Source organism: Pelophylax lessonae (genome assembly GCF_965119305.1).
Source record: "Pelophylax lessonae genome assembly, chromosome: 11".
Lineage (NCBI taxonomy): Eukaryota > Metazoa > Chordata > Amphibia > Anura > Ranidae > Pelophylax > Pelophylax lessonae.
In genome coordinates, this window is record NC_138778.1 from 177,327,141 (window position 1) to 177,354,095 (window position 26,955).

Consider the following 26,955-nt stretch of genomic DNA (forward strand, 5'->3'; position numbering starts at 1 on the left):
GTAGCAAAATTTTTAAAAAAACTACTTGCAATACTTAAGTACAAAAAATGTTGAATACTTTAGTACTTCTACTCAAGTCACTTTTTGATTGAGCACTTGTACTTTTACTCAAGTATGGGTTTCGAGTACTTTATACAACTCTGGCGCTATTCAAAATGAAGGGCACTGCAACGCATTGCACTTAGATTTGTGTGTTATTGCATGTGGTGGTATCCTATGGTACATAACATATTTTATCACAAATTACTGCAAGCCATGCACCGTTGTGAATAGGCCCTAAGCTTGGAAGTTTGTGCACTGTTCAGATATTGCAGCCTCCAGTCTTATGGGACTACATTGATCATTGCTCAAAGTTGCTTCCCCCCCCTATGAATCAGTCGGGGTGTCTGCAGCCTGAGGTTATTCAGATTATCACTGAACATGATGTCCCATCTGGAATTTTTTTTTATATACTGTTAGTTTAGACAACTACTTTTCCTTTTTGTATAATCCAGCTTCCTGCCCCCCGTTACCGCACGCTCTAAACAAAAAAACAAAGTACTTGAGAATGTTTAATTAGACATTCCACTTAGCAAAATGACATTCTCTTTAGTCAGCAAATGTTTAATTAACAAAGGAGGTAAGAGGAGCAGATCCATCCTTTTCCTATGTAAATTCTTTCCAGAAATCGATGTGCACGCAGCGCTTAGGAAACATCTTTAACCCTGTCTTTTCCAGGGCCAGCAAAGGCATAGTTAAAACTGAACTCCAAGCACAAAAAAAAATAAAAAATTTAAATATATTCCTCAATAGCTAAAAAGAATATAAATTCATTTTGCGTTAAAAAAAAAATAATAATTTTGCAAACTCACTTAAAACCTTGTAAAAAGTAACAGTGGCATCATCACTGTGCTGTACATAGTCTGTGCAGAGAGCAGAACTGTGGGAGGGGCCTGGCAGGTCCCACCCACTACAGGCTGCCTGCAGAAAACTACAGGAGGGACAAGAATCCTTGATGTCCTTGATGACGCCCAAGATAGGCGGGCGAAACGTGTTGACGTAATTTCCTGTTAGCTACACGTCATACCACGTCACTTCCGCAAACCACCGTGGAACGCATGCCGGCAGCGTACCCGGAAGTGTATCGGCTGATGGCGACTACCGATCGTTATTACATGCTAAGAAAATTCGTATGTTTGTGAGTAATGTTTTGTACCTTTTTACAATAAAATTACCCTACGGGCTTCACTATTCTTGGCTCCTTCCCCTTCTTTTGTCTGAGACCCTATGTGTAAAGGTATCTTGGAGGCATTTGAAGGTTCTTTGGAGACTTTTTCCCATTATTATCCTGGGGGACACCAAGGCTTTGCAGCATCCTGTTTCTGAGGCTGGAGGCTAATCTGGAGGTTTTGCTTGTAATACATAAAGCTCTTGATTTTTCTAAGTCTGGTGAGTGGATCCCCAAGATGGTTCCTTGGAAGCACTGAGCACCTTTTTTTGTGTGGAGCACGATATTCAGCACTTTACATATAAGTGGACTATTTAACTTTTTTTGGACTGCACTCTATCTATATCAATATTTGTTTTGCACTTATTTGCACATTTTGGCACTTTATATTTATTGCATATTTTTTTGCACCTCAATCATGTATGTGGCACTTTATTTGCATTCATTTATGTGAATTCATGAGCTTATATATATTTTTGCCAGCATTGATGCACTTTTTCTATTAATATTTTAGAGAACTTTAGTGCACTTTATATTTATTTTTATTTACCTGGTAGCGCTGTTTTAATATTGTTTTACACTTACACCGTGGTGTCATCTCTATGAAGCACCTTATCAAGTAGAGACTTTTTTGATTGCACAATCTATAAGAAGCTTTATTATTTATCGCATTGGCCTTTTTTGCATTATATGTTTGTTTACGGATCTAATTTGCACTGGCACTTTATATCTATAAACACTTACCTATTTAGTCATTTTTTTTATTACTTTCTAGTTATTATTTTTACCTTGATTTAGAGGCAGCACGATCACACAGTTTAGTATTGATTTATTGCGGATGTGGGAACACATTTGGTGATTGCAGCAGCTGCACCCTGTAATTGCCTAATTTCTATCACTAGGTGGCAGCACGCTACTACCCCATTTATGAGCTTTCGGTGTGCGCTTCCATCTCTCTTTTATTCTGTTATCTTCAATGCTGAGTTGGTGACCCAGAACAAGTATAGGGATAAGGAATTCTGACATTTTTCGGACACGTGTGTTCCTAGGACTGTGACTGAAACCTAACATAGTTAGGCATCTAGAATTTTCAGAAGGAGGCCTGCAGTGGCAGCCCCCATGCTTTACCAATTAGTGGGTCAAAGGTATTCAGGGACTTGGCAAGCCTAGAGGATTTGTGCCGGGTTATGCAGGGTGATTGGAGGACTCTGCGTCAAGTGGCACTGGTTAGCATTGGGGATTATAGGTGAAAATTTAGGAGATTAGATATAGTATTTCTTAGTATGTAGGGCAGTAGCTAAGAAGCTTGTATCAAAGATGGAAATATAACACAATTTCTATTATAATTGTAGAAAATCTGCAACCCTTTGCCCTGCTTAATGGTAGACTGATGCCTGATTCTAACCACGTGTGTGCAGGCATATTTCCTCCTACTGTGCGACCTAGATGAACAAGTCTGAACGAGAATTAGATCCTATGATGGTGGCATGCTTTCAATATCAGCATGATATAGTAAAATGGTTTGACTATATACATTATATTACCAAAAGTATTGGGACGCCTGCCTTTACACGCACATGAACTTTAATAGCATCCCAGTCTTAGTCCGTAGGGTTCAATATTGAGTTGGCCCACCCTTTGCAGCTATAACAGCTTCAACTCTTCTGGGAAGGCTGTCCATATAGTTTAGGAGTGTCTATGGAAATTCTTGACCATTCTTCCAGAAGTGCATTTGTGAGGTTAGGCACTGATTTTGGAGAGAAAGCCTGGCTCGCAGTCTCCGCTCTAATTCATCCCAAAGGCATTCTATCGGGCTGTGGTCAGGACTCTGGTTAGGCCAGTCAAGTTATTTTACCCCAAATTCGCTCATCCATGACTTTAATGGACCTTGCTTTGTGCACTTGTCCAAATCATTTGGTGGAGGAGGGATTATGGTGTGGGGTTGTTTTTCAGGGGTTGGGCTTGGCCCCTTAGTTCCAGTGAAGGGAACTCTTAAGGTGTTAGCATAGCAAGATGATTTGGACAATTTCATGCTCCCAAATTTGTGGGAACAGTTTGTGGATGGCCCCTTCCTGTTCCAACATGACTGCGCACCAATGCACAAAGCAAGGTCCATAAAGACATGGATGAGCAAGTTTGGGATGGAGGAACTTGACTGGCCTGCCCTGAGTCTAGAACACCTTCGGGATGAATTAGAATGGAGACTTCGAGCCAGGTCTTATCTCCAACATCAATGCCTAACCACACAAATGCGCTTCTGGAAGAATGGTCAAACATTCCCATAGACACACTTCTAAATCTTGTGGACAGCCTTCCCTGAAGAGTAGAAGCTGTTATAGCTGCAAAGGATGGGCCAACTCAATATCGAACCCTACGGACTAAGACTGGGATGCCAATAAAGTTCACGTGGATGTAAAGGCAGGCGTCCCAATTCTTTTCGTAATATAGTGTATATATAAATACATGGTTTGTGAGGGTGTCAGAGGGTGTAACTATAAGACCAATGAGGCTAGTGTAGGAGGTTGCCTCAGATGGCAGTGGTGGAGACAAGGTGAGGGTAGCACTGAGGCCAGAGTGTTCACACAGGCAGCATCCACCTCCATCAAAAGCCTGTCTGTACTGCAGGCACCCATACCTATGCTAGCATTATCTTATATCTAAAGAGTGGTGCAGAGGAATATTTCAAATCAGTGCTTATCTGTTACAGAGGACTCTCTCCCCACCTCCATGTAATGAATAAAAATGGCTGCTCCCATAAACATATAGAACTGCAACCTAAATATGCTTTGATTAAGTTTTTTTATTTTAAGCTGATCTCTTTACACATATAGTAAATCTTAAAAAAAAAAATGAAGGCCTGGACATAATCTTGAAGTTAATGTGTCAATTTTTTTTTTAAGCTTATACATTTTTAACTGGTGGTTTATACCTGTTTTTACCAGATATATCTTTGTTTTATAGATAAACATTTAATAAAGAGGGCACACCCATGGCACTGGTTTCCGGAGCACTATGAGGTTTATAAAGAGAGAGGACAGCAGAAGCTGTTTCCTTTCAGACTCTCTGATCGAAACCTGGTATAAAGCCATCTACAGGATAGAGGAAGTAAGGGATGAAGTCGCTGCTTTAACTTGTTCATGGGTGTTTTAGCTTGCGCTGGTAAGCTCTGCAAACAGGCTTTTGTCAACTGTGGAGCTAAGGAAAGACTGAAAAGAGCTTAAATCGGTACTAGAACCAACTTTTGCATACCCCCCCCCCCATATTAAAGCTTTAAATTTGTCTTCCCTGAAAGCACCTTTAAAATCTTCTTAAGCTGCGCTGTTTAGTAGATTTAGATGTCGGCTCTAGCTGATGATGTCACTCATACATACGCAGTTACCTCTGCATTGGGACACACTGGGATGATTTACTAAAACTGGAGAGTACAGAATTTGGTGCAGCTGTGCATAGAAACCTATCAGCTTCCAAGTTTTTTTTAAAGCTTATATGAACAAGCTGAAGTTAGAAGCTGATTGGCTACTATGCAGAGCTGCACCAGATATTGCACTCTCCAGTTTTAGTAAATCAACCCCTATTGTCTGTGCTTTGATTGCAGAGAACACTGTGTCGTAATTCTGACTCCCGTCCCGCACACATGCACAAAAGTGACGTCATGGCAGCCTGGCCGTTCAAGCAGTCATAGAGCACAAACACAAGACCAGGCGAAGATGGAAGCGCCAGAAGCAGTGACAGGTCAGCGCTGGAGGGCTTAGTTTGACAGGTAAGTCTGTCATAATGTGCTAGTATGCGGCATAATATCACATTATGTAATAAACCACCTGGGATCCATTTAATTTAAAAAAAAAAAAAACACTTTATTCTAAGTAAATTCCAGTGGCAGATGGTATCAGATCTTACGTAGGTGGGTGACATCACTGATTAGCTCCATGTGACAGTGTTCAGGCCCAGCAATTACCCGCTTGGGCCAAACCACTGGCACATAGGGAAGTTGCATGCTTCCCAATACCTGTAAGCCCTGCACTGCTATACCTGGAAACTCTGCAGATTGTGAGGGAGTACAAATTGGTGAGTATACCTTGCTGGGGGTGGAATCAGCTTTCAGGAGACAATGTCCCTTTGCCTTGGACGAGAAAGTTAACAATGTCTATTTGAACTGGGCATATTAAACAAAGACAATATAGAATACCAATTTTGAATATACTTATCTAAATGACCCTCATGCTTCTGGTCTGATTTCCCAGTTACTTCCTGCATTCATTTACCTGGCATGTTGATAGATTACAATTTAAAATTGAAATCTTATTTGGGTACTGGGTTGGAAGTGGAAGCAGATCAAGAAAACCACATGCAAGGAAGGAGGTCTATTAATACATTTGCTTCTGAACCTAATTATAAACTACTCTTGAAGTTGTATCCAGTAGTCCCTATAAGAATTGCTCAATATGTATATTAGGATAACCCTGTTCTGCTTTCATGGACATTCTGACCATGGGATATTTAGAACTACGTATTTGTGTGTGTGTGGGGGGGGGGGTGTTAACGTAAGTCAAATGGTTAAAAATGTACAGTATGTGATGACTTTTACTATACTTGCTTGGACTGTCCAACAGGACTGATTTGATGAAAATATTACTTCATTTTCCTTATCTATTAAAAGTATATATCCAGGCAAAAACCAGAATATTGTCCATGTACTGTTGAAATGGTACACATTTTGGTAGCCACATACGTTCCCTCGTCTCATTTTCCTTATTTTATTTCTTTCCTCTTGATTCTGCCAATAAAAGTCATGATCGACCACTTCCACTGGTTGGATGACTGTGAAATTATCCACTACATTGTTACCCTTTCTTCCTTATGGTCAATGAATGGCAATGCAGAGGTCAGTAATAACTAATGTAGTGTGCATGAAAAAACACATAATTAATCCTCCCCCCACCGTACTGACCCTCCTCAGAAGTACTTCCTCACCTTATATGCAGTGGTGCAGGGGGGCAGCTGCAAGATATTATTGCTACTTGTTCTAGCACTGCTCCCGGTGATCCTCCTCTTGCAGCCATCTATCTCAGCAGCCTGTATGTGACACAGGAGCGTGAAGGATCACAAAAAGAAGCACCAGAACAAGTAGTAGTAATAAATGACTCAACTCAACCCAGCCAGTCAGGCCACAACTCAACGCAGTCAGACAGCTAGCCAGGCCAAAGCTCAGCCCAGCCAGCCAAGTCAGAGCTCAGCCCAGCCAGCTAGGCCAGAACTCAACCCAGCCAGCTTGGCCAGAACTCAGCCCAGCCAGCTTGGCCAGAACTCAGCCCAGCCAGCTTGGCCAGAACTCAGCCCAGCCAGCCAAGCTAGAACTCAGCCCAGCCAGCCAAGCCAGAAATCAGCCCAGCCAGCCAAGCCAGAACTCAGCTCCGCCAGCCAAGCCAGAACTCAGCCAGGGAGAATTCATCCGAACAAGGCAGGTCAGAACTCAGCCCAGCCAGCCAGCCAGGCCAGAACTCAATGCAACCAGCCAGTTAGCCAAGTCAGCCTAGGCAACCAGGCCAGAATTTCACCCAGCCAGCCAGGCCAAAACTTAACCCAGCTACCCAGGCTAGAGCTATTAACAGCTTAAGTCCACAAAAAAATAGATTTTCAGCATTTCCCTGACAACTTCTTATATCGTCCAAGGACTCTATTGACCGGAGCTATGTGCTGTATTTTTGGCTTTGCTCACCCCTTGTTCCCATTATAAGGGAATCCCAACCTGCCCTTAAATGTTTAGGCCAAAATCTTCAAAAATCTGATCAGTTCAGTGGCGGCTGGTGCTCAAAATTTTTTTTTGGGGGGGCGCAAAAAGAAAAATGTAATAGGTATTGATTCGCGTCAAAAAACGCAGTAAAAAATTGCGTGACTTTGAGGTCATGGTACAGGCATGGCACAGGTGATGGTATAGGCATGGCACAGGTCATGGTACAGGCATGGCACAGGTCATGGTACAGGAGATGGTATAGGCATGGCACAGGTCATGGTAAGGGCATGGCACAGGTCATGGCACAAGTGATGGTATAGGCATGGCACAGATATGGTATAGGCATGGCACAGGTCATGGTACAGGCATGTCACAGGTCATGGTACAGGAGATGGTATATGCCCCCTTTCAATGCAGTGACCAGCGTACATGCCCCCTTTCAATGCAGGGACCAGCATACATCAGTCACACCATCCCTCCCTTTCTGGACACTCTTCATTAACTTGTTTGTGTTTTCAGATCCTTGCTTTCTCCAGGCTTGTGTGGTTTCCCAGGTGGCTCTCATATCCATTTGCGTTATCGCTCTGTAAACTGTTTGTAGTGAATTAGACGCTTTGTGGTCTGAGAGAAATCTTTAACCAAACATACAGATCTGAGTCACAGCTTGTCCAGTAGGAGAGGTAAGGTGGACTGATAAAGTCAGCACCATTTTATTGGCAGCTGTTATGCATTTTCTGTAAATGCATAATCTCCGTTAATAAAAGTGAACTCCAAGCAAAGATCTGAATACAGAGGCTACCTAAATACATGTGAGTTGTTTTACCTGCCATGCATCCTTTCTCTTTAAAACAGCTATTCCTTCTCTGCCCTGTACTAATTCAGTGCAAAGTATTCTAGGATTGGGTTTTAAGCTAAAATTTTAGCATTCAACTAGGTAAAATACAGGTGAACATATGGAAGCCTTGTTCTTCAAGTAATGTCTTCTTCTTTTCAGCCTTGTCTGATGATGAAGATGTGAACATCATGCTTAATGGCACCCAGCTATGGAAAATAAAGCCAGGATGGCGACAGCAAAGACTTTACCGGCTTGAATCTGACGGTATGACCATCTGGTACCAGAGCCGAGCAAAAAAGGCTCGCTCCAAGCAGATCTGTGAGTACCTACTGACAGAGGCAATGTATAATCAATGTTGTATCATGTGTTCTGATTATCCCAATATGTGGTTTCATTTGGAAAAAAAATAGAAATTCAAGACTGTGATCCTCATGGGTAGAACAGACAAACAGGAGGCGTGTCCATGACAACTAATCAGATTGCAGTTTTCACTTTTTCTGTTGCAGATTTAGAACTGATAACTTCTGATTGGCAGCTTTGGGCAACACTTTCATTCTGAATGAACAGGTTTCCAACCTTCGGCCTCACACATATTCCTATTGGCCAATGAGGCAGCTTGTTATAATAATGGAATAATAGGAATGGGAGGGAGTAGGCAAGCTCCAACACGACCTGGAAATGCCAGAGCTTAGCTCATTCACAATAGTTGGCATGCAGCTCTAGTTGAAGGGAATGAGAGCTGTTGCAGGTATTTCCAGGTACGTCTAGGGGCCTGTACTTTATATCTACTGGCAGCTTTTTCTTTTTTTTTTAAAGTGACAATCATTTTAGGCATAGTTATGCTGTTTCATGTAGCTGCAGCGATAAGGACAACAAAAATTGGATAGGGTCATTAAACAAGGGCTGTCATAAACAAGATATAAAACAGAACCAGAGTCAAGTGTTTTGGGGGATTTACACTATTGCCATCATTCTAGAAACAATATAACCTTAAGGCCTCTTTCACACAGAGCGGACCGTATTGTGATCCGCTCCGGCACTTTTTTTTTTCTTTTTACGGACACGGATGACACTTGTGTCATCCGGTCCGTATGTCCGCATATCATCCCATCCGTTTGCGGATGATATACAGACATAATGTATGTCTATAGGCATTGCGGATGTCAGTGGATGACACCGCTGACATTCGATTTTGCGTCCTTTCGGTTTTTTAAACGGAAGTAAAATAGGGTTCTGTTCCGTTCTAAAAAACGGAACAGAACTGAAAGGACGCAAATAGGATGTCAGCGGATGGTCATCTGCTGACATCCGCAATGCCATTGACATGCATTATGTCCGTATATCACCCGCAAACGGATGGGTGATATACGGACATACGGAACGCCCGTGTGAAAGAGGCCTTACTCAAAGTTACATTATTAATATCCTTTTACAGTTCACCAGCTCAAATCAGAATTTAAGTCTCTAAAATGTAAAGATCATGCTAGAAATTTAATATGTTGAGATTATAGAGCAGAGGTCTCCAAACTATCTAAACAGTGATCCAGTTTACTGTCCCTCAGAATTTGGGGGGGGGGGGGGGCAGACTGTGGCTATTGGGAGTAGAAAAGGTTGCGCTCCATCATTGGTGTCAGTGGGAGGAATTGTGCGTCATTGTTGGTGTCATTGGGCCAATTGTTGCTGTCATTGGAAGGAATTTTGCCCCATTGTTGGTGTCAGTGGGAAGAGTTGTGCTCCTTCATTGGTGTCAGTGGGAGGAATTGTGGCCCATCATTGGTGTCGTTTTACCCAATTGTTGGTGTCATTTGGAGGAATGGTGCCCCATCCTTGGTGTCATTGAGAAGAGTTATGCCCCTTCTCCGGTCTCTGTGGGGGAAATTATGCCCCATTGTTGGTATCAGGGTTAAATAAAAGCAAGCAAAGGCCCCCGGGCTGCAGTTTGGAGACCACTTTTATAGAAGAATTAAGGTTTAATATTAAAGTGGTCCTTCTCCTACTGAAATATCCTATTGATCAACTAGTTTGATACAAGTTTGAATTCTGTATTCTTACTGATAGTTTGTTTCTGTCACCAACTTTTCTGTCGTATATTCTTTCTGTGCCCGCTTAATTTGTATCCTGTGTACACATTTTCAATGTTCTCATCTGCTTATTCCTCTGTTCTATTCCACAGTCTCCATCTTACACATCGAGTCTGTTCGCGAAGGGCATCAGTCAGAAGGGCTACGAAGAAATGGCCGCCGCTTCCCAGAGAACTGCTGTTTCAGTATCTCCTTTATGGGGAGGAGAAGAAACCTGGACCTTGCCGCTAGTAGTGAACAAGAAGCTCAATGTTGGATCCAGGGGCTGCGGAAACTTATGGAAAGAGCCATAGCCATGAGCCAGCGGGAGAAGTTAGTCCAATATCCTTAAAAAAATTAATGGAAACCATAAAAAACACTGTCATAGGAGAAGTAGGTAGAAACTACTATTGCTAAGCCCTCTTTCTGAAAATACTAGTTTCCGGGGTCCCATGTTGACCCTCGGTATTTAGTACCTTCACTGGTCTAGAATGGGTATAGAAATGCTTAGTTGAGTGGGTCAGCATGACAGCCACGTTACAAACATTTAGGAAATGGTTGTTTCCTTGTGATAGGTTCACTTTAAGCCAGCTTGGTGCAGCAGAGCTTCTCACAGTCATTATGGAAAACAATAATTAATATCTTTTTTACACAGGTTGTGTGTCTACTTACTTTTTTCCTGTTTATATTATTTAAGGAAAAGTTTCAGTTTAGTTTAAAATCTGTTATACTGTATATAATCGCTCCACAAGCCAATGTGGAGTTTAAAGTGAACATGTGCTATGCCTTGCCCCATGTGACTTTACTAGTGCTTGGTGATTGGTTGAATCCTGTCACATGGAGCGAGTCACTTGCTTCCCCATACCTGTAGGTACTGTGTATTTCTATACTTCTGCCAAATAAATGGAGGGGGGGGGGCAGGGGAGTAGGGGAAAGGGAGTATGTGCTGCTAGGGGCAGGGGCATTAAAGAGAGCCTTTTACTTTTCTCCTGCACTGGCAAAAAACAGGTTTGATTTAAGGCCTGTATCACTAAGTTTTGGGTTTATGTTGATGGCGGCGGTTTGATATCATTTGGAGATGTTTCTGGTATAATTTAGAAATCATTGACTGGTGCATCTGACCTGTGGTTGACCTTCTTCATAACTGCGTTTGATCTGCTTCAAGCAGGTTTTGTATTCCAATAGACTTGTATGGGAATCAAAACCCACATGAAGTGAACAAAATGACTGAAATGACAACAGTTTTTTTTTATCAACAGCTAATGGGAAAATAATGGAATCAGATAGATTAGGGGACAGTTATCTTTACTGTCCTATTTCCCACCAAAAATATATCTGTGAAAAATGTCCTCTACGTCCCTGCTCTTAAAACTAAGCTTTTGTCAGTGAAGAAACTCACAAAACAAGGCAATGTAGTAAACTTCCAAAGACAACAGTTGTGCTATCACAAAAGGGGATATCTCACTGGCAAAGGCTAAAATTACCAATGGACTGTATCAGCTGAACTGCAATGAACTGGTTAATACTGCCAAGGAGGAAAAACATTCAAACTGCATTCACACATGTCACAGACGACTTGGTTATAGAAGCCCTTGTGGTCTGTTCTGTAGGACTATATACAGAAGTTCTAACAAAGGATTTACAGTGTTTTGTTCAAATACAGGATGTAATATCCAAAAAGGAAGTAATGATCTGTATTAATAATAGCATAACCTGGGCTTCTATCTATGAGAATTAATACGCAAGCTTACCTCTGGGTACAGTTGTGGATTATTGTTTTCAGATTCTGTCTTTCTTAATCGGGGGGTGATCTTGGTGCATCTGGTAATAAGCAAAGTGTCAGTATGGGCAGCTGCATTTATCAAAGAGGGCAGTGATCCCTGTAGAGACATACAGTATATTTAATGACTCCAGAAGATATTGCAGTGAAGCTGCTGCATCCATTACCACTCATCAATGTATGCTTAATATTGCTGCAGGAGGTTGCTGTTTGTAAATTCAGCACCCTGGGTTTGGGGGCTCCCATCATGCACATGAAAATAATGAAATCTATGTTTTGCAATTCTATGGCTGCTCTTCACTGTTTAGTGCTGGTGTGATGGAAGTTTCTTTTCCACAGGTTTACTGTAAGCAGAACTTCAGGCAAATGACTAAATGCACAGATAAAATATATACTGTATAAGGGAGCTGCCTTACTTGCCAAAGAATTTATACTTCTGTCCATCCATTTCTGAGATTTATACAGCTCTTTAACATAGCATAGCCTTGTCTGGTAGGGCATGGAACCTTATTTTTCTCTGCTATAGTTCAGTAACACTTGCAGGTCTTGTCACTCCCTACTTGCAGGTCAGCACACAAACTAATTGGTCTCATGTGCTGTTTTCCCAGTCTGAGCTCTGTTGTACAAGGGGTTGAAAGTCAAATTCCGCTACTTACACCGCTTGCATTTAAAATAAACTTTGTGTGTTGTTTAATAAATACAGAGCTGCATTAGATTGTACCTTTTATATTTACCTGGAGTTCCGCTTTAATGAACATGCAGGTTATCTAGATAGATTTTGTACTTTCTCTGCATAATAATTAGTGCATGTATGGAACACACTGGAAGATGTGAACTTTATTGGGCCATATTGATTCTTGAAAGAACATCTCTATTGTCTCCTAAAAGATGTGTGCAGGGTGCACCAGTCTGGATGGTCCATATCTGTCAGATTTGACCATCAACATGGATGGCCAAATTTGTTACATGTTGGGTGGCCTGCCACTGAGAATAGATGTGGTAATAGTTTATCCACGAGGGTATGCCATCCCACACAATGCTACTGTGATCATTCCTGTGCTGCTACCTGAAAGGAACATGTAAGTAACACATTAGGACACACAGCTGCATCTCCTAAATGAATGTCTGCCCATGTTTTCTTCCATTCTCTCTGCATTGTGTTCCTTGACTGAAGTATATTTGGATCCGAGATTATCTGCATCAGGCGGACAGAGATGGAGATGAGAAGATGAGTTTTCAAGAAGTGAAGGACATGCTGAGGATGATCAACATTGATATGAATGACATCTACGCCTACACGCTCTTTAAGGTGACATAAGTGTCCTCCTCTATAAGTTATGGTTTATAGTTGTGACATCACCACTCTCTGAATATAAGTTATAGGGGGAGATTTACCAAAACCCATGCACATCTGGAAGCCAATCAGCTTCTAACTTGTTCAATTAGGCTTGACAATAAAACCTGTGTAGCACCCTCCTAGGTAGGTGCTAGAAGAGAGTATAGTTTTTGTGTCTTTATGCTTACTAGGAAGATTGTCAAGTAAACTTAGAGTGCTCTCTGCATACCAGGGAGCAGGATCTATTTATAGGGTCTGCTCATGGTGCTCAGGTGCAGCTCAACTTGTCTGAATGTTTCATACTGGTCCAATAGAGAGGCATATCGGACAGTGGGAGGAAACCTGACAAGTGAGGGCACAGGCATTGTTACAGCCCTGGCAATTGGCAAAGGAAAGTACCTCATTGCATGCCGTGTGACTATATAAATGTCAGGGGCACATGTGCTCGGGGTCTTCAGCTGGAGAGCAGGGTCCCAGAGGGAGGGGGCGGCTGCGCCTCCTCTGTAGAAGTTGCCATGTGGCCTTGGGTGATTGACCTGAGGGCCTGAAAGTCAGAGAAGCCGAACCCAGAAGGCAAGCAGAGCTGACTAGAAGGGAGACGCCAGGAAGGATCTGATTCTGCCTACTGTGAGTACAGATAGGTGTCATGGGGCCTGTCCTGTGAGGGCCAACCCTTCAAGAGGAAGAGTCAGTGGACGGGTGTCAGTCACGGGGATTCTAGGGAGTGTCCTGAAGATAAAGTAGTTGCATCAAGTCTGTTGCTAGAGAGAGCAAGAACACTTAATTCTTCCATACAACTGACAATATGGTAAAAGCATTGTGTCTGCTTCCACAAGTAATCTGGTGAGGCCAAGTGAGAGTTGTCCTTATCTACTGTAAAAAGTTCAGTTGGAGTATCCCACTATTCCCTTCTCCCATCCAAATTCCACAATAAATACAAAACCAAATACCCTGGACTGTTCTTTGAATAACGAGCAAACGGGAGTAAGGAGGGATATGTGAAAAACCCCCAGCAACTTTCTGCAGGTAATCAGAGGGAGGCCTAAGAAGTCAACACACAGCAAGCCCTATGGGGACAGTGCTACACCTGGAAGCTGATTGGTTTCTATGCAGGGCTGCACCTGATTTTGCACTCTCCAGTTTTAGTAAATCAACCCCATAGTGTCTGGGTGTGACATTGCCTCCAAATATGTTATAGTGTATAAGTGTGACGTGACTTCTCCCTGGATATGAGTTATGGTGTATAAGTGTGAAATAATCACTATCCAGATGTAAGTTATAATATTTGGATGTGACATCACCACTCCCTGGATTTGCAGTAATTTATGATGTGGTGTGTTTAGGGTGTGGCATTTTCCAAATATAGGTTATGGTGTGAGGATAGAACATCACCAATCTCCAGCTATAATTGATTGTGTATGGGTGTGACATCACCACTCTCCAAATATAAATCATTACATCACTGCTCTCCAAAAAACAGGTATAGTGTATGGGTGTGACATCACTGTTCTCTGAATATACGTTATAATGTATAGATATATCATAGCCACTCTCCAGATATAAGTTTTAGCATGGGGGGTTGACATCACTACTCTCCAGATATAAATGATAGTGTATGGATATGATATCTCCGCTCTCCATATATAAGTTATAGTGTATAGTTTTGACTAGTGATCGACCGATATTGTTTTTTTAATGCCGATACCGATATTTTGGTCATCAGATATCGGTATCGGCTGATATCTCCCGATATTTTCACACATGTAAAAAAAAATGTATTTATTTTATTTTTTTTACAGGTACTCCTTGTGGGGGGATCTGGGGGTCTAAAAGACCCCAAACCCCTCCTCAGCACCGAAAAGCATTCAAAACGCCAAGTTTGGCTGTTTTGAATGCTGTCAGTTTTTTTTTAAATCTGCGCCAAGTACCGGGAAGTGATGTCATGACATCACTTCCGGAGACCCGGGTCTTCTCTTGGGCGGCGACGGCGGCGGTGGAGGTAGGATGCCCGGGTAGGACGGGAGACCCGGGGCGAGCCGCGGAAGGCGGCGGGAGGGGGGGGACATCCCCTCCCGCTCCTTGTAATGACAGCCAAGCGGCTTCTCAGCCACATCAGTTGTTATTACAGGTCAGCTGACCGTCGGCTATGGACACCGGTACCGGGGTGATGCCTCTAGCTGCAGGCATCACCCTGGTACAAGCACTTTCCCTAAATATCGGCAATATTGGCAAATCAAAAGGCCGATTCCTACATACAGTATCGGGGAAAGTGCATATCGGCCCCGAAATATCGGTGTTGCCGATAATCGTTCGATCTCTAGTTTTGACACTACTGCTCTCCAGATAGAAATTATAGTATATGGATATATCACTTCTCTCCAGATATGAGTTATAGTATATGGATATATCACCACTCTCCAGATATAAGTTATACTATTTGGATATATCACAGGGTGACCAGACGTCCCCGGACTGAGGACACTGTCCCTGGACCAAGTCTGTCCCCAGTTTTGTCCACCTAATTCAGGGCCGGATTAACGTAGACAGGGCATCCCATGCTGGTTAAGAAACAGCCTGGTGACTCGGATGCTGATGCCTCCTGCTGGACGATCTCACTGCCGCTCCTGCTGCTGTTCAGTGGAGGAGAAGCAAAGCCAAAAATTGACTGTGTGGAGGGGTGAGACCGAGGGGTTATCAGATGGGGACGGAGGAGGGGGTCTGTTTGTACACAGATGAGGGCAGTGGGTGAGCAGGGGTCAGAGCTGATGCAGCTGCATGGAGAGATGGAGAGTTTAGCTGTTGTGGGTGAAGGGCTAAGAGGTGGCTGCAGAGGTAATCTGTGAGAGAAGGGTGCAGAGGTGAGCTATGGATGTGGGGGCAGAAGTGCATAGCAAACCTCTGAACCCTGTGATCTATGCCTAACACCCTGTATATTATGCAGTCCTGTACCCAGCGCTCTGTGTATTATGTAGTTCTGAACAAAGCGCTCTGTGTATTATGCAGTCCTTTGCCCAGCACTCTGTGTATTAAGTAGTCCTGTGCCCAGCGCTCTGTGTATTATGTAGTTCTGAACCCAGCGCTCTATGTATTATGTAGTCCTTTGCCCAGCGCTCTGTGTATTATGCAGTCTTGTGCCCAGCGCTCTGTGCATTATGTAGTGCTGCGCCCAGAGCTCTGTGTATTATGTAGTCATGTGGCCAGCGCTCTGTGTATTATGCAGTCCTGTACCCATGGATCTGTGTATTATGCAGTCCTGTACCCAGCGATCTGTGTATTATGCAGTCCTGTACCCAGCGATCTGTGTATTATGCAGTCCTGTGCCATTTGCCAATAAAAAAAAATATATCCCCAGATTTAATTTAAAAAATCTGGTCACGTTAATAGATCACTACTCTCCAGATATAAGTTATAGTGTATGGATATGACATCACCACTCTCCAGATATAAGTGAGAGTAGATAGATTTGACATCACTGTTCTCCAGATATAAGTTCTAGTGTATGGATATGATATGGATAAGGACATGCAGAGTTTTGTACTGCGTTAGCTTCCAGAGGAAACCTGAGCTGGCACTGACCCTTGCAATGTAAATTTATTCCACCATCTCTACCTGTTCCTGCTCCAAAAATGCCATAAAATATATAAGTCACACTGGTAACAGGATTTATGTATAAGATAAGCAGATTTTGTGACAGCAAGAAATAAAAACATGAGATGCATTTTCAGTGTAGGCTAGTACAGCTAATGCATTCCTCAGCCTCCCGTCCTGTAATAATATATTATTAGACCCATGCTGGGTGGTGCCCACCCTGTCTCTATTATGGGTCTCTCACTTTATCTTATTTCAGGGTTAGCAGTTGCTGGGCTTCCCTTGCCCTCCGCTGTAGAATTATACTCTGTATCTGCCTTGGCCTGTGGTTGTTTTGGCAAAAAAGGATGACTAAAATTAGAGTCAGCGAGTGGCACACACCCATTTACTGTGCAATGCTTGAGCCCCTGCCAGAGGCAGCTGAAATGCAAGCCACAGGATTATTCAGTAGGGCAAAAAACAAAGCTACGTGCCTTAATCCATAGCAGCCAATCAAACTTTTTTTTGCTACAGTTAGTGAAATCTGATTGGTTGTTATGGGTTAATGCACTTTGCACAAAATCATTGCTCGTTGCACAATCTTTAACCCCGCTGGATAGTTTATGAAGAAGATTACATCTGTGCGATGCACTGACACGTTGTATTACTTTAGGGCTCTTTCACACGGGCGTTACGATCAGATCCGCCTGTCAGTTTTTTAGGCGGATCTGATCGGATGCCCATTCAGCCCTATGGAGCAGCGGATGTCAGCGGAGACATGTCCGCTGACACCCGCTGCCATCCGCATCCGATCCTGTCCGTGAAATCCGGACGGATGGAAACCCTATTTTCCATCCGTCCTGGGGATCGGATCGGATGAGAGTGGACAGGCGGTCCGCTCTCATCCGATCCCCCATAAAGAGCAGCGGGGGCTGTGACACCTCCCTCTCCGCACTGCAAGCGGAGACGGAGCTGTCATCCGCCGGCTCAGCGGGGATCGGCGGATCAATCCCCGCTGAGCAGCACGGATCTGCCTACGGAGGCGGACCGTGTGAAAGAGCCCTTAATGTGTTACAGGTTATAGGGCCTATTGATGACAATGGGGGCACATGAAAACAAATGATTGTTGATAACACACTGAAAAACATGTGAAAAGGCTCATGGTGAGGTGTGCAACCAGCTGTAAAGCGACTTCCCAAAAAAAACTCCATAGAAATGTCCCTTCAATAGAAGATTGGTGAATATTTAGTCCACCATATTCAAATGATAGAGCCTTTAGATTTGACATCTGTTACACTTCCCGGAAGTGTTGAATGCCTGTCTCCCCTGGAACTTATTGTTCCTTCATCCCGTATCCACGTCATTACAGTAGTGACATAGGGGCCAGTGGAAGGAACCATTGAGCGCAGGGTGGGACTAAGCATCCAATATACCCCTAAGTGTGTCAAAGATCAATACTTTGCTGGAGGCTCTATCGCTTGAACACGGCGGACTCAAATTGTTTAAATCTTTTGAGCTTAAAGCCCCGTACACATGTCCCGAATGTTGGCCGAACGATCGACCGTCTTTTGTCCGGTGCTGTCCTGTCGGCTGAAAACTGCAGAAGACTGCACACGAATTTTGTCAGCCAACAACAGCCGACTGCAGAAGTGATGTCATGTGATGGTTAACTTTCCGTGTGTTTTTCTTTTCTGAGCATGCCCAGTCTTGCTAATCGGCGGTTTGTCGGCCGAATTTTGTACTGACTGGCGAACAATCGGCCGTTCTGGTGTTGGCCAACAAAAATTTTAATGCCTGCACACCCGATTCTGTTCGGCCGAAAAGTCGATGTCGGTTGTCGGAAGCATCATACTAACAAGCCGATAATCGGCCGATCGTTCGGCGGCCGAATATTTACGGCCGACAATCGGTACGTGTGTACGGGGCTTTAGGGATTTATTACCATGTTAAAGTGGAACCAAATTCTCCTATTGTTTTCACCAAAGGAAGCTGCCATCTTGGCCTCTCTTTTATCTTCAACTCCCATGATGCTCCATATGTGATCAGTTATGACCCCAACCATTATAGGGTTTGACAGTTACATTCCCAGCAGTTACCAGGAAGGTAACTGTTTTCTTTAACTGGTAAATCAATTAGTTTTGTTCTGCTTTAATACTACAAAAGCAAGGTTTGATAATCCAAGCTTCCTCCAGTGGATGGTCACTGTGCTGCATACCCGGTCACGTGTCCTCTGTCAATGGGGCCTCAAGGATAGATGTTCAGGTTCTGCTTCCTTAAGAGTTTAATACCCACTAGAGGAGATCCTAATTCTTTTGGATGATCTTGTATCCCTTTGTACAGAAATGTGACCGCTCCAACACAGACAGGCTGGAGGACCATGAAATCGAAGAGTTCTGTACTCAGCTCATGTACCGACAGGAGCTGGAAGAAATATTTCACCAGTATTCCGGTGAGGATCGGGTTTTGTCTGCAGAGGAGTTACAGGAGTTCCTGCACCATCAGGGGGAAGAAGCCACCTTAGAAAGGGCCCGGGAGATTATTCACAAGTATGAGCTGAATGAGAAAGGTAAGGTCGGGTGATGTATCAATTATTAGCGGTCAACCATTGTCTATTGTTCTTTTCCAATATACTTCATAGTAAAGAATAATTAATAACGGAATTGCTTTAGTTCCTCAATAGATATGGGTTTTTACAGGGTTGTCTGTGTATTATTTTTGTGGAAGAAGGGCCTTCAAGGTGGACACCAAGTACTGATGGGAAGTTTGCGGCAGTAGTTCTGTGTTGTTTGGCCACAATTCATGTTTGATAGTACCTATGAAACAGGTGCAGTCTACTTTCTCCACTGCAGGTTGCACTCTTCTGCAACAGCATTGCAGTTGGACAAGAAGTCAGGAGGAACACAGCTTCTCTATGGTTTCCTGGATCACTGGGGAAGCATCCAATTGGATGCTGCTGACCAACGTGACTCTGGCAGCCATCTTGGGTTAGGCAGAGCCTATTTAAGACCCTGGCTCCCAGGTTTGATGCACATTTGCGAGTTGGAAGAGTAGGGACAGGTACCATGCTTGGTTGGAACAGTACTAGTGGCAGGGAAAGGTTCCTGATGAGGAGGGAAAAGCATAGGGCTTGCCCCATCGTTGGTGTCGGTTTGAGGAATAGTGCCCCATCATTGGTGTCAATATAGGGAATAGTGCCCCATCACTGGTGTCAGTTTGAGGTATAGTGCCCCATCACTGGTGTCAGTTTGAGGTATAGTGCCCCATCTTTGGTGTCAGTTTGAGGAATAGTGTTCCATTGTTGGTGTCAGTGGGAGGAATAGTGCCCCATCATTGGCTTCATTGGGAGAAATACTGTAGTGCCCCATTGTTGATTTCCGTAGCAGGAATATTGCCCTATTGTTGGTGTCAGTGGGAGGAATAGTGCCCCATCGTTGGTGTTAGTGAGAGGAATAGTGCCCTATCATTGGTGTCAGTGGGAGAAATATTGCCCCATCCTTGGTGTCAGTGTGAGGAATAGTGCCCGATAATTGGAGTCAGTGGAAGGAATAGTGCCCCAAAGTTGGTGTCAGTGGGAGGAATAGTGCCCCATCATTGGTGTCGGTGGGAGGAAAAACACCCCATCGTTGGTTTCAGTGGGAGGAATAGTGCCCTATCCTTGGTGTCAGTTTGAGGAATAGTGCCCATTGTCGGCTTCATTGGGAGAAATACTGTAGTGTCCTATTGTTGATGTCAGTGGCAGGAATATTGCCCCATTGTTGGTGTCAGTGGGAGGAATAGTGTCTTTTATCAGTGGAAAGAAAAAATGTTCCCCAAGTGCCGGATAAAGGCAAGCAAAGGGCTACATCCAGCACCGGGCCACAGTTTGGAGACCACTGGCCTACACAAATAACATCAAGCCCTATATTATTGGTGTTCACATTATTGTGTCTACCTCCTGTATTTCACTTCATAAAGTTAATCAAAGTTTGCCTTTCGATTAATTTATAATGATAAGGATACCTTCATTCTTTCAATCACTTTCGATAAGTCTGGTTGACAGCAATTGAAATTGCCTGAAGTTGCTCTAAGTATGGTCCGAATATTTGCTTGTTAATGTCACATATATGAATGGAGCTGCTGTGACCTGGGAGAGCCATAGTGTCACATAGCTCCGGGACTATAAATACAAAAGGACTAGTGTTGAGCGAACACGTACTGTATTATTTGTGTTCGTACCGAATAATTGGATTTTTGTTACCCGAACACGGACCCGAAAACTTTACTGTATGTTCGGGTTTAAAATCCGTGTTCGGTCATTTTATTTCCTGTTTTGTATGTAATGGCGCGCTTTTAATGGCGGGCTTTCAACAGCCAATCAACAAGCGTTTAACTGGTGTGCCTTAAGCCATCCCAGCCAGGCCATCTGAAGCATGTGACCATGTTTTTATAAGGTCGAGAGCCCCAGCGCGCTGCGTCATTCTGCTGTAGTTTAGGGACAGAGCACACATCATGCGTGCTGGCTGCTGATTAGGGACAGACAGTGATTCTGTGAAAAATTGTGTCCGAAAAGAATGCAGGGACAGGTCGGAGTGCAGGCAGGGAGAGTTATTAGAGCATTTTAGGGCGAGGCTGGAGATTAGGCAGGGTCAGTGTTCTACATCGATTTTGCTGTGTGGGGGGTTGTGCAGTGAACGATCTTATCGAGCATATTAGGGCGAGGATGGAGATTAGGCAGGGTCAGTGTTCTACATCGATTTTGCTGTGTGGGGGGTGGTGCAGTGAACACAATCTTTTTGCCCTCACTTGAGCCCACTGAGGAGGAGGGAGAAAAAAATCTATTTTTATCAGTCAGTTGTGTGCAGCGTTCATCTTAGATCTATTTTACTACAAGTTAAAAGGGTTTTTTTTCCCCCCTTCATAGCCTTTTTGCTCCAGTGCTGACTGTGATAAGACACTGCTGTGTTCACATGTGCTATTGAGTGATTTTCAATTTTATACACTTTTTTCTATTCCACTATTCAATATACACCCTTTTGGGTTAAAAAAAATTAAATTGTGGCATAGTCTGTACTAATCTATTTAAAAATTACAAACTTAAAGGGGAATTTTCTTTTTTTTTCCCTTCATAGCCTGCAGCAGAGCTGACTGACATAAGACACTGCTGTGTTCACATGTGCTATTGAAAAATCACCAATTTTATATCATATTTTCTATTCCGCTATTCAATCTACACCCTTTGGGGTAAAAAGAATTAAATTGCGGCATAGTCAGTATCGGTACGTGTGAGATACACCTTTCCAATTTTTGGGGCACATCTTACACCGCCGAGGATTGCAGGGTGCTTCAGTTTGCCTCCTGCCTGTTTCGAACTCCTCCTACTCCTTATCCTGCCTTTAGGGTACAAAAAATAGTAATCAGGGCCTAGTCTGGGTCTGTACGTGTGAGATAGATACACCTTTTGATATCATATTTTCTATTCCGCTATTCAATCTACACCCTTGGGGTAAAAATAATTAAATTGCGGCATAGTCTGTATCGGTGCGTGTGAGATACACCTTTCCTATTTTTGGGGCGCATTTTACACCGCCGAGGATTGCAGGGTGTTTCAGTTTGCCTCCTGCCTGTTCCGAACTCCTCCTACTCCTTATCCTGCCTTTAGGGTACAAAAAATAGTAATCAGGGCCTAGTCTGGGTCTGTACGTGTGAGATAGATACACCTTTTGATATCATATTTTCTATTCCGCTATTCAATCTACACCCTTGGGGTAAAAAGAATTAAATTGCGGCATAGTCTGTAACGGTACGTGTGAGATACACCTTTCCAATTTTTGGGGCGCATCTTACACCGCCGAGGATTGCAGGGTGCTTCAGTTTGCCTCCTGCCTGTTCCGAACTCCTCCTACTCCTCATCCTGCCTTTAGGGTACAAAAAATAGTAATCGGGGCCTAGTCTGGGTCTGTACGTGTGAGATAGATACACCTTTTGATATCATATTTTCTTTTCCGCTATTCAATCTACACCCTTTGGGGTAAAAAGAATTAAATTGCGGCATAGTCTGTATCGGTACGTGTGAGACACACCTTCCAATCTTTTGGGGCGCATCTTCCACCGCCGAGGATTGCAGGGTGCTTCAGTTTGCCTCCTGTTCCGAACTCCTCATCCTCATCCTGCCTTTAGGGTACAAAAAATTGTAATCGGGGCCTAGTCTGTGTTTGTACGTGTGAGATACACCGTTTTATAAAATTTTTTCTATTCCGCTATTCAATATACACCCTTTTTGAGTGTAAAAAATTAAATTACGGCATAGTCTGTATCGGTACATGTGAGATACACCTTTTTAAATATGTTTGGCGCATCTCCTTCCACCGCCGAGGATTGCAGGGCGCTTCAGTTTGCCTCCTGTTCCGAACTCCTCCTACTCATCATCCTCATCCTGCCTTTAGGGTACAAAAAATCATAATCGGGGCCTAGTCTGTGTTTGTACGTGTGAGATACACCGTTTTATAAAAAATGTTCTATTCCGCTATTCAATATACACCCTGTTTGAGTGTAAAAAAATTAAATTACGGCATAGTCTGTATCGGTACATGTGAGATACACCTTTTTAAATTTGTTTGGCGCATCTCCTTCCACCGCCGAGGATTGCAGGGCGCTTCAGTTTGCCTCCTGTTCCGAACTCCTCCTACTCCTCTTCCTCATCCTCATCCTGCCTTTAGGGTACAAAAAATTGTAATCGGGGCCTAGCAGGAGGATGAAGAGGTAACATTTCCAAGGCTTTCAGGGCAGTCATTCGCAAGTGGCTCCGAGGGTGGGTTCCTGCACCCACAAACGCCAGGGACACAATTGTCCAGCAGGGGCACAGTTCTAGAGGATGAGGAGGAGGAGATGGAGGAGGAGATGGAACCATGTTCACAGCAGGGTGGCACCCAGGCCAGCTCATGGCCATTACTGGTGCGTGGCTGGGGGGATACAGAGGACACAGACGATACACCTCCCACAGAGGACAGCCTTTCGTTGCCTCTGGGCAGCCTGGCACACATGAGCGATTACATGCTGCAGTGTCTCCACAACGACCGCTGAGTTGCCCACATTCTAACTTGTGCTGATTACTGGGTGGCCACGCTGCTGGATCCCCGTTACAAGGACAACATACCGTCCTTAATTCACTCACTGGAGCGCGATCGCAAGATGCGCGAGTACAAGCGCACGCTGGTAGACGCAATGCTGCTGGCATTCCCACCTGACAGCGGGGCCACAGTGGAAGCACAAGGCCAAGGCAGAGGAGGAGGAGGAAGAGGTCGCCAACGCAACCAGGGCACCGCCAGCACCTCAGAAGGCAGGGTTAGCATGGCCGAAATGTGGAAAAGCTTTGTCAGCACGCCACAACAAACAGCAGCACCAGCAGCTCATATGGAACGTCTTAGCAGGAGGCAGCATTTCACCAACATGGTGGAGCAGTATGTGTGCACACACCTACATGTAGTGAATGACGGGTCTGCCCCCTTCAACTTCTGGGTCTCCAAATTTGGCACATGGCCTGAGCTTGCCCTTTACGCCTTGGAGGTGCTGGCGTGCCCTGCAGCCAGTGTATTATCTGAATGTGTCGTGTATTTAGCACGGCTGGGGGCGTTATCACAGACAAGCGCAGCTGCCTGTCCAGAGACAATGTGGACAAGCTCACGTTCATTAATATGAACCAGGCATGGATCCTACAGGACTTTTCCGTACCTTGTGCAGAATAGAGATGGATACCGACCTTACCCAGCCATTGTTCTATTTTTGATCTTTCTCACTCTTTTGGGGTGTACCCTCATTTAAAATGACTGAAAAAAAAGCAGTGTTGGCTACCTCGTCTTCCTCCACCGCCGCTTCCACCTACACCGCCACATCCACCACCACCTCAACCTCCCTCCTACTCCATATGGGCCTCGTCCTTCACAGATGAAGAAAATTGTTTTATTTTTCTGTTTTTTTTTTGTTGTTTTAAGTTATTTCCCTATCCACATTTGTTTGCAGAGCACTTGCCATGCTCTTAACTACGTTTTGCTGCCATTTGCAGCACTCTAGCCCTTTCCATAGGTGTTTTAGAGCCATTTTAGTGCCTGAAAGTTTGGGTCCCCATTGACTTCAATGGGTTCGGTGTCCGGGTAAAGTTCGGAAAAAGTCCGGGACACGGACCCGGACTTTTTTTTCAAGTTCGGCCGAACCCGCCAAACACGGACATCCAGGTGTCCGCTCAACTCTAAAAAGGACCAATTATTCAGGTGCTCAGTGCTGGAATGTTATCATCATGGGTGTGAAATGGTGGTGATAAGAACAAAGAACCAAAAACTGGTTTAACCGGTAATGTTTTTTAAAGGAGAACAAACCAGAGTGACATAAGAGTGATGTGTCACCAATACACACAGCTTTATGAGAAGTATCTGCTGTACAGAACTCTGATTTATCACCTTGCAGGCAATTTTCACACACTGATGTCACTCCATTTCTAGTTCTGCAAAAAATTGCAGAGATTTGCTATGTCCAACTCCAAATGAACCACTTAAGCTTCGGAAGATTTATACCCCCCGTTAATAACCAGGCCACTTTTTGCGATACGGCACTGCGTTACTTTGACTGACAATTCCGCGGTCATGTGACAGTGTACCCAATTTAATTTTTTTTTTTTTATTATTTTTTTCACAATTTAAAAACATTTCCCACAAATAGAGCTTCCTTTTGGTTGTATTTGATCACCTCTGCTGTTTTTATTTTTTGCGCTATAAACAAAAAAAGGCCGATAATTTTTGAAAAAAAACAAACAAACAATATTTTAAGTGTCGGTTTACACTATGTCAAATCCGACTTCGAGGGCGACCTGTGAAGTCGCCGTGCACCGTGACTTCGGCGCGACTTGCACGGACTTCACATAACGGAAGTCAATGCAAGTCGCTCCAACTTGTATCAAAAGTAGTACAGGAACCTTTTTCTAAGTCGGAGCGACTTGAGTCACTCCTATTAGAACGGTTCCCGTAGCACAGAATGGACCGCGACTTGTCAGGCAACCAAGTCGCCTGACAAGTCGCGGTAGTGTGAACCGGGACTTAACTTTATGCTATAAACCACATCCAATAAATAAATGTAAAATAAATGTAATTTCTTCATAAATTTAGGCCAATATGTATTCTGCTACATATTTTTGCTAACAAAAATCCTAATAAGCGTATACTGATTGGTTTGCGCAAAAATTATATCGTCTACAAACCAGGAGATATTTTTATTTATTTATTTATTTTTACCAGTAATGATGGCGATCAGCGCCTTATAGTGGGACTGTGATTATTGCGGCGGGCAAATCAGACACTAATTGACACTTTTTGGGGACCAGTGGCACGTACAGTGATCAGTGCTACAAAATGTGCACTGTAACTGTACTAAGGACACTGGCTGGGAAGGGATTAACATCAAGGGCACTCAAAGGGTTAACTGTGTCCCTAGTTTGTGCTTTCTCGCTGTTGGGGAGGTGCTTTTACTAAGGGAAGTCATGGATCTGTGTCACTGCTTTGCAGGAACACAGGATCAATGCCTTGCATCCTGACAGAACAGCGATTTGCCTTGTTTAGATAGGCAGAGCAACGTTCTGCCTGTGTCCTGAAGCATCAGCGGGTGCCGGTGGACATCAGATCCGCTGTACCCGCCGATCAGCTCCAGCTGTGTATAATCACAGCGGAAGTGGGCCGCCAGTAGCGCATGCACGCCCCAAACCCGGAGTTGCAGGATCCTGTACTAGGTACGTGATCTTGCGCAGCAGAACTGCCTTGCTGCCATATACGTAAGTTATACAGTCAGCAAGCAGTTAAAGGACAGGGTTTTGGAATAAGATGTCCAACAAGCACATAAAGTGGTGATGTTCAGATTTTCAGAAACTTTTGCCCATATGGTTACCCGTGGCCCAAACTAATGTAGGCACGATCTGCACACGTGTTCATGCTTTTTTTTTTTTTTAAGGGAATTTTCTTTTTTAGAGCCTGTAATTTCTTCTGTGGTCACTGCATTCCTTCTGTGGTCTCTGAACACGTCTGAACTTATTGTAGTATCTAAATACATCTTCCAGTGCTTGAACATCTTAGAACTTTGGCCCGCCAACATTAAGCTGGCCATACAACACAAGCTAATCGAGGGATATCAGGCAGGAGATGGTCAACAGGGACACTCAGGGCCGCTGTTAGAAATGATGGGGCCCCATACAGCCCTCCTGATGGGCCCCCCCCCAACCATGCCTACACCCCACCTACCCTTAATAGCATCCCATTCTTAGTCCGTAGGGTTCAATATGGAGTTGGCCCACTCTTTTCAGCTATAACAGCTTCAACTCTCCCGAGAAGGCTGTCCACAAGGTTTAGGAGTGTGTCTATGGGAAAGTTTGACCATTCTTCCAGAAGCGCATTTGTGAGGTCAGGCACTGATGTGGACGAGAAGGC

General features: G+C 43.9%; 1 protein-coding gene across 2 annotated transcripts in view; it reads left to right on the top strand.

The window, feature by feature from the left end:
• The window catches only part of PLCD3 (phospholipase C delta 3), a 98,797-nt gene that overhangs the window by 37,574 nt on the left and 34,268 nt on the right, over window positions 1-26,955 (top strand). Inside the window, exons 2-5 of one of the 2 annotated variants that reach the window (XM_082271781.1) lie at window positions 7,933-8,091; window positions 9,947-10,175; window positions 12,793-12,922; window positions 18,857-19,082. In XM_082271781.1, the coding sequence (XP_082127907.1) occupies window positions 7,933-8,091; window positions 9,947-10,175; window positions 12,793-12,922; window positions 18,857-19,082 (744 nt within the window). Of the gene's footprint in view, window positions 1-7,932; window positions 8,092-9,946; window positions 10,176-12,787; window positions 12,923-18,856; window positions 19,083-26,955 lie in introns of both variants that reach the window. The other variant, XM_082271780.1, reaches the window with a different exon arrangement.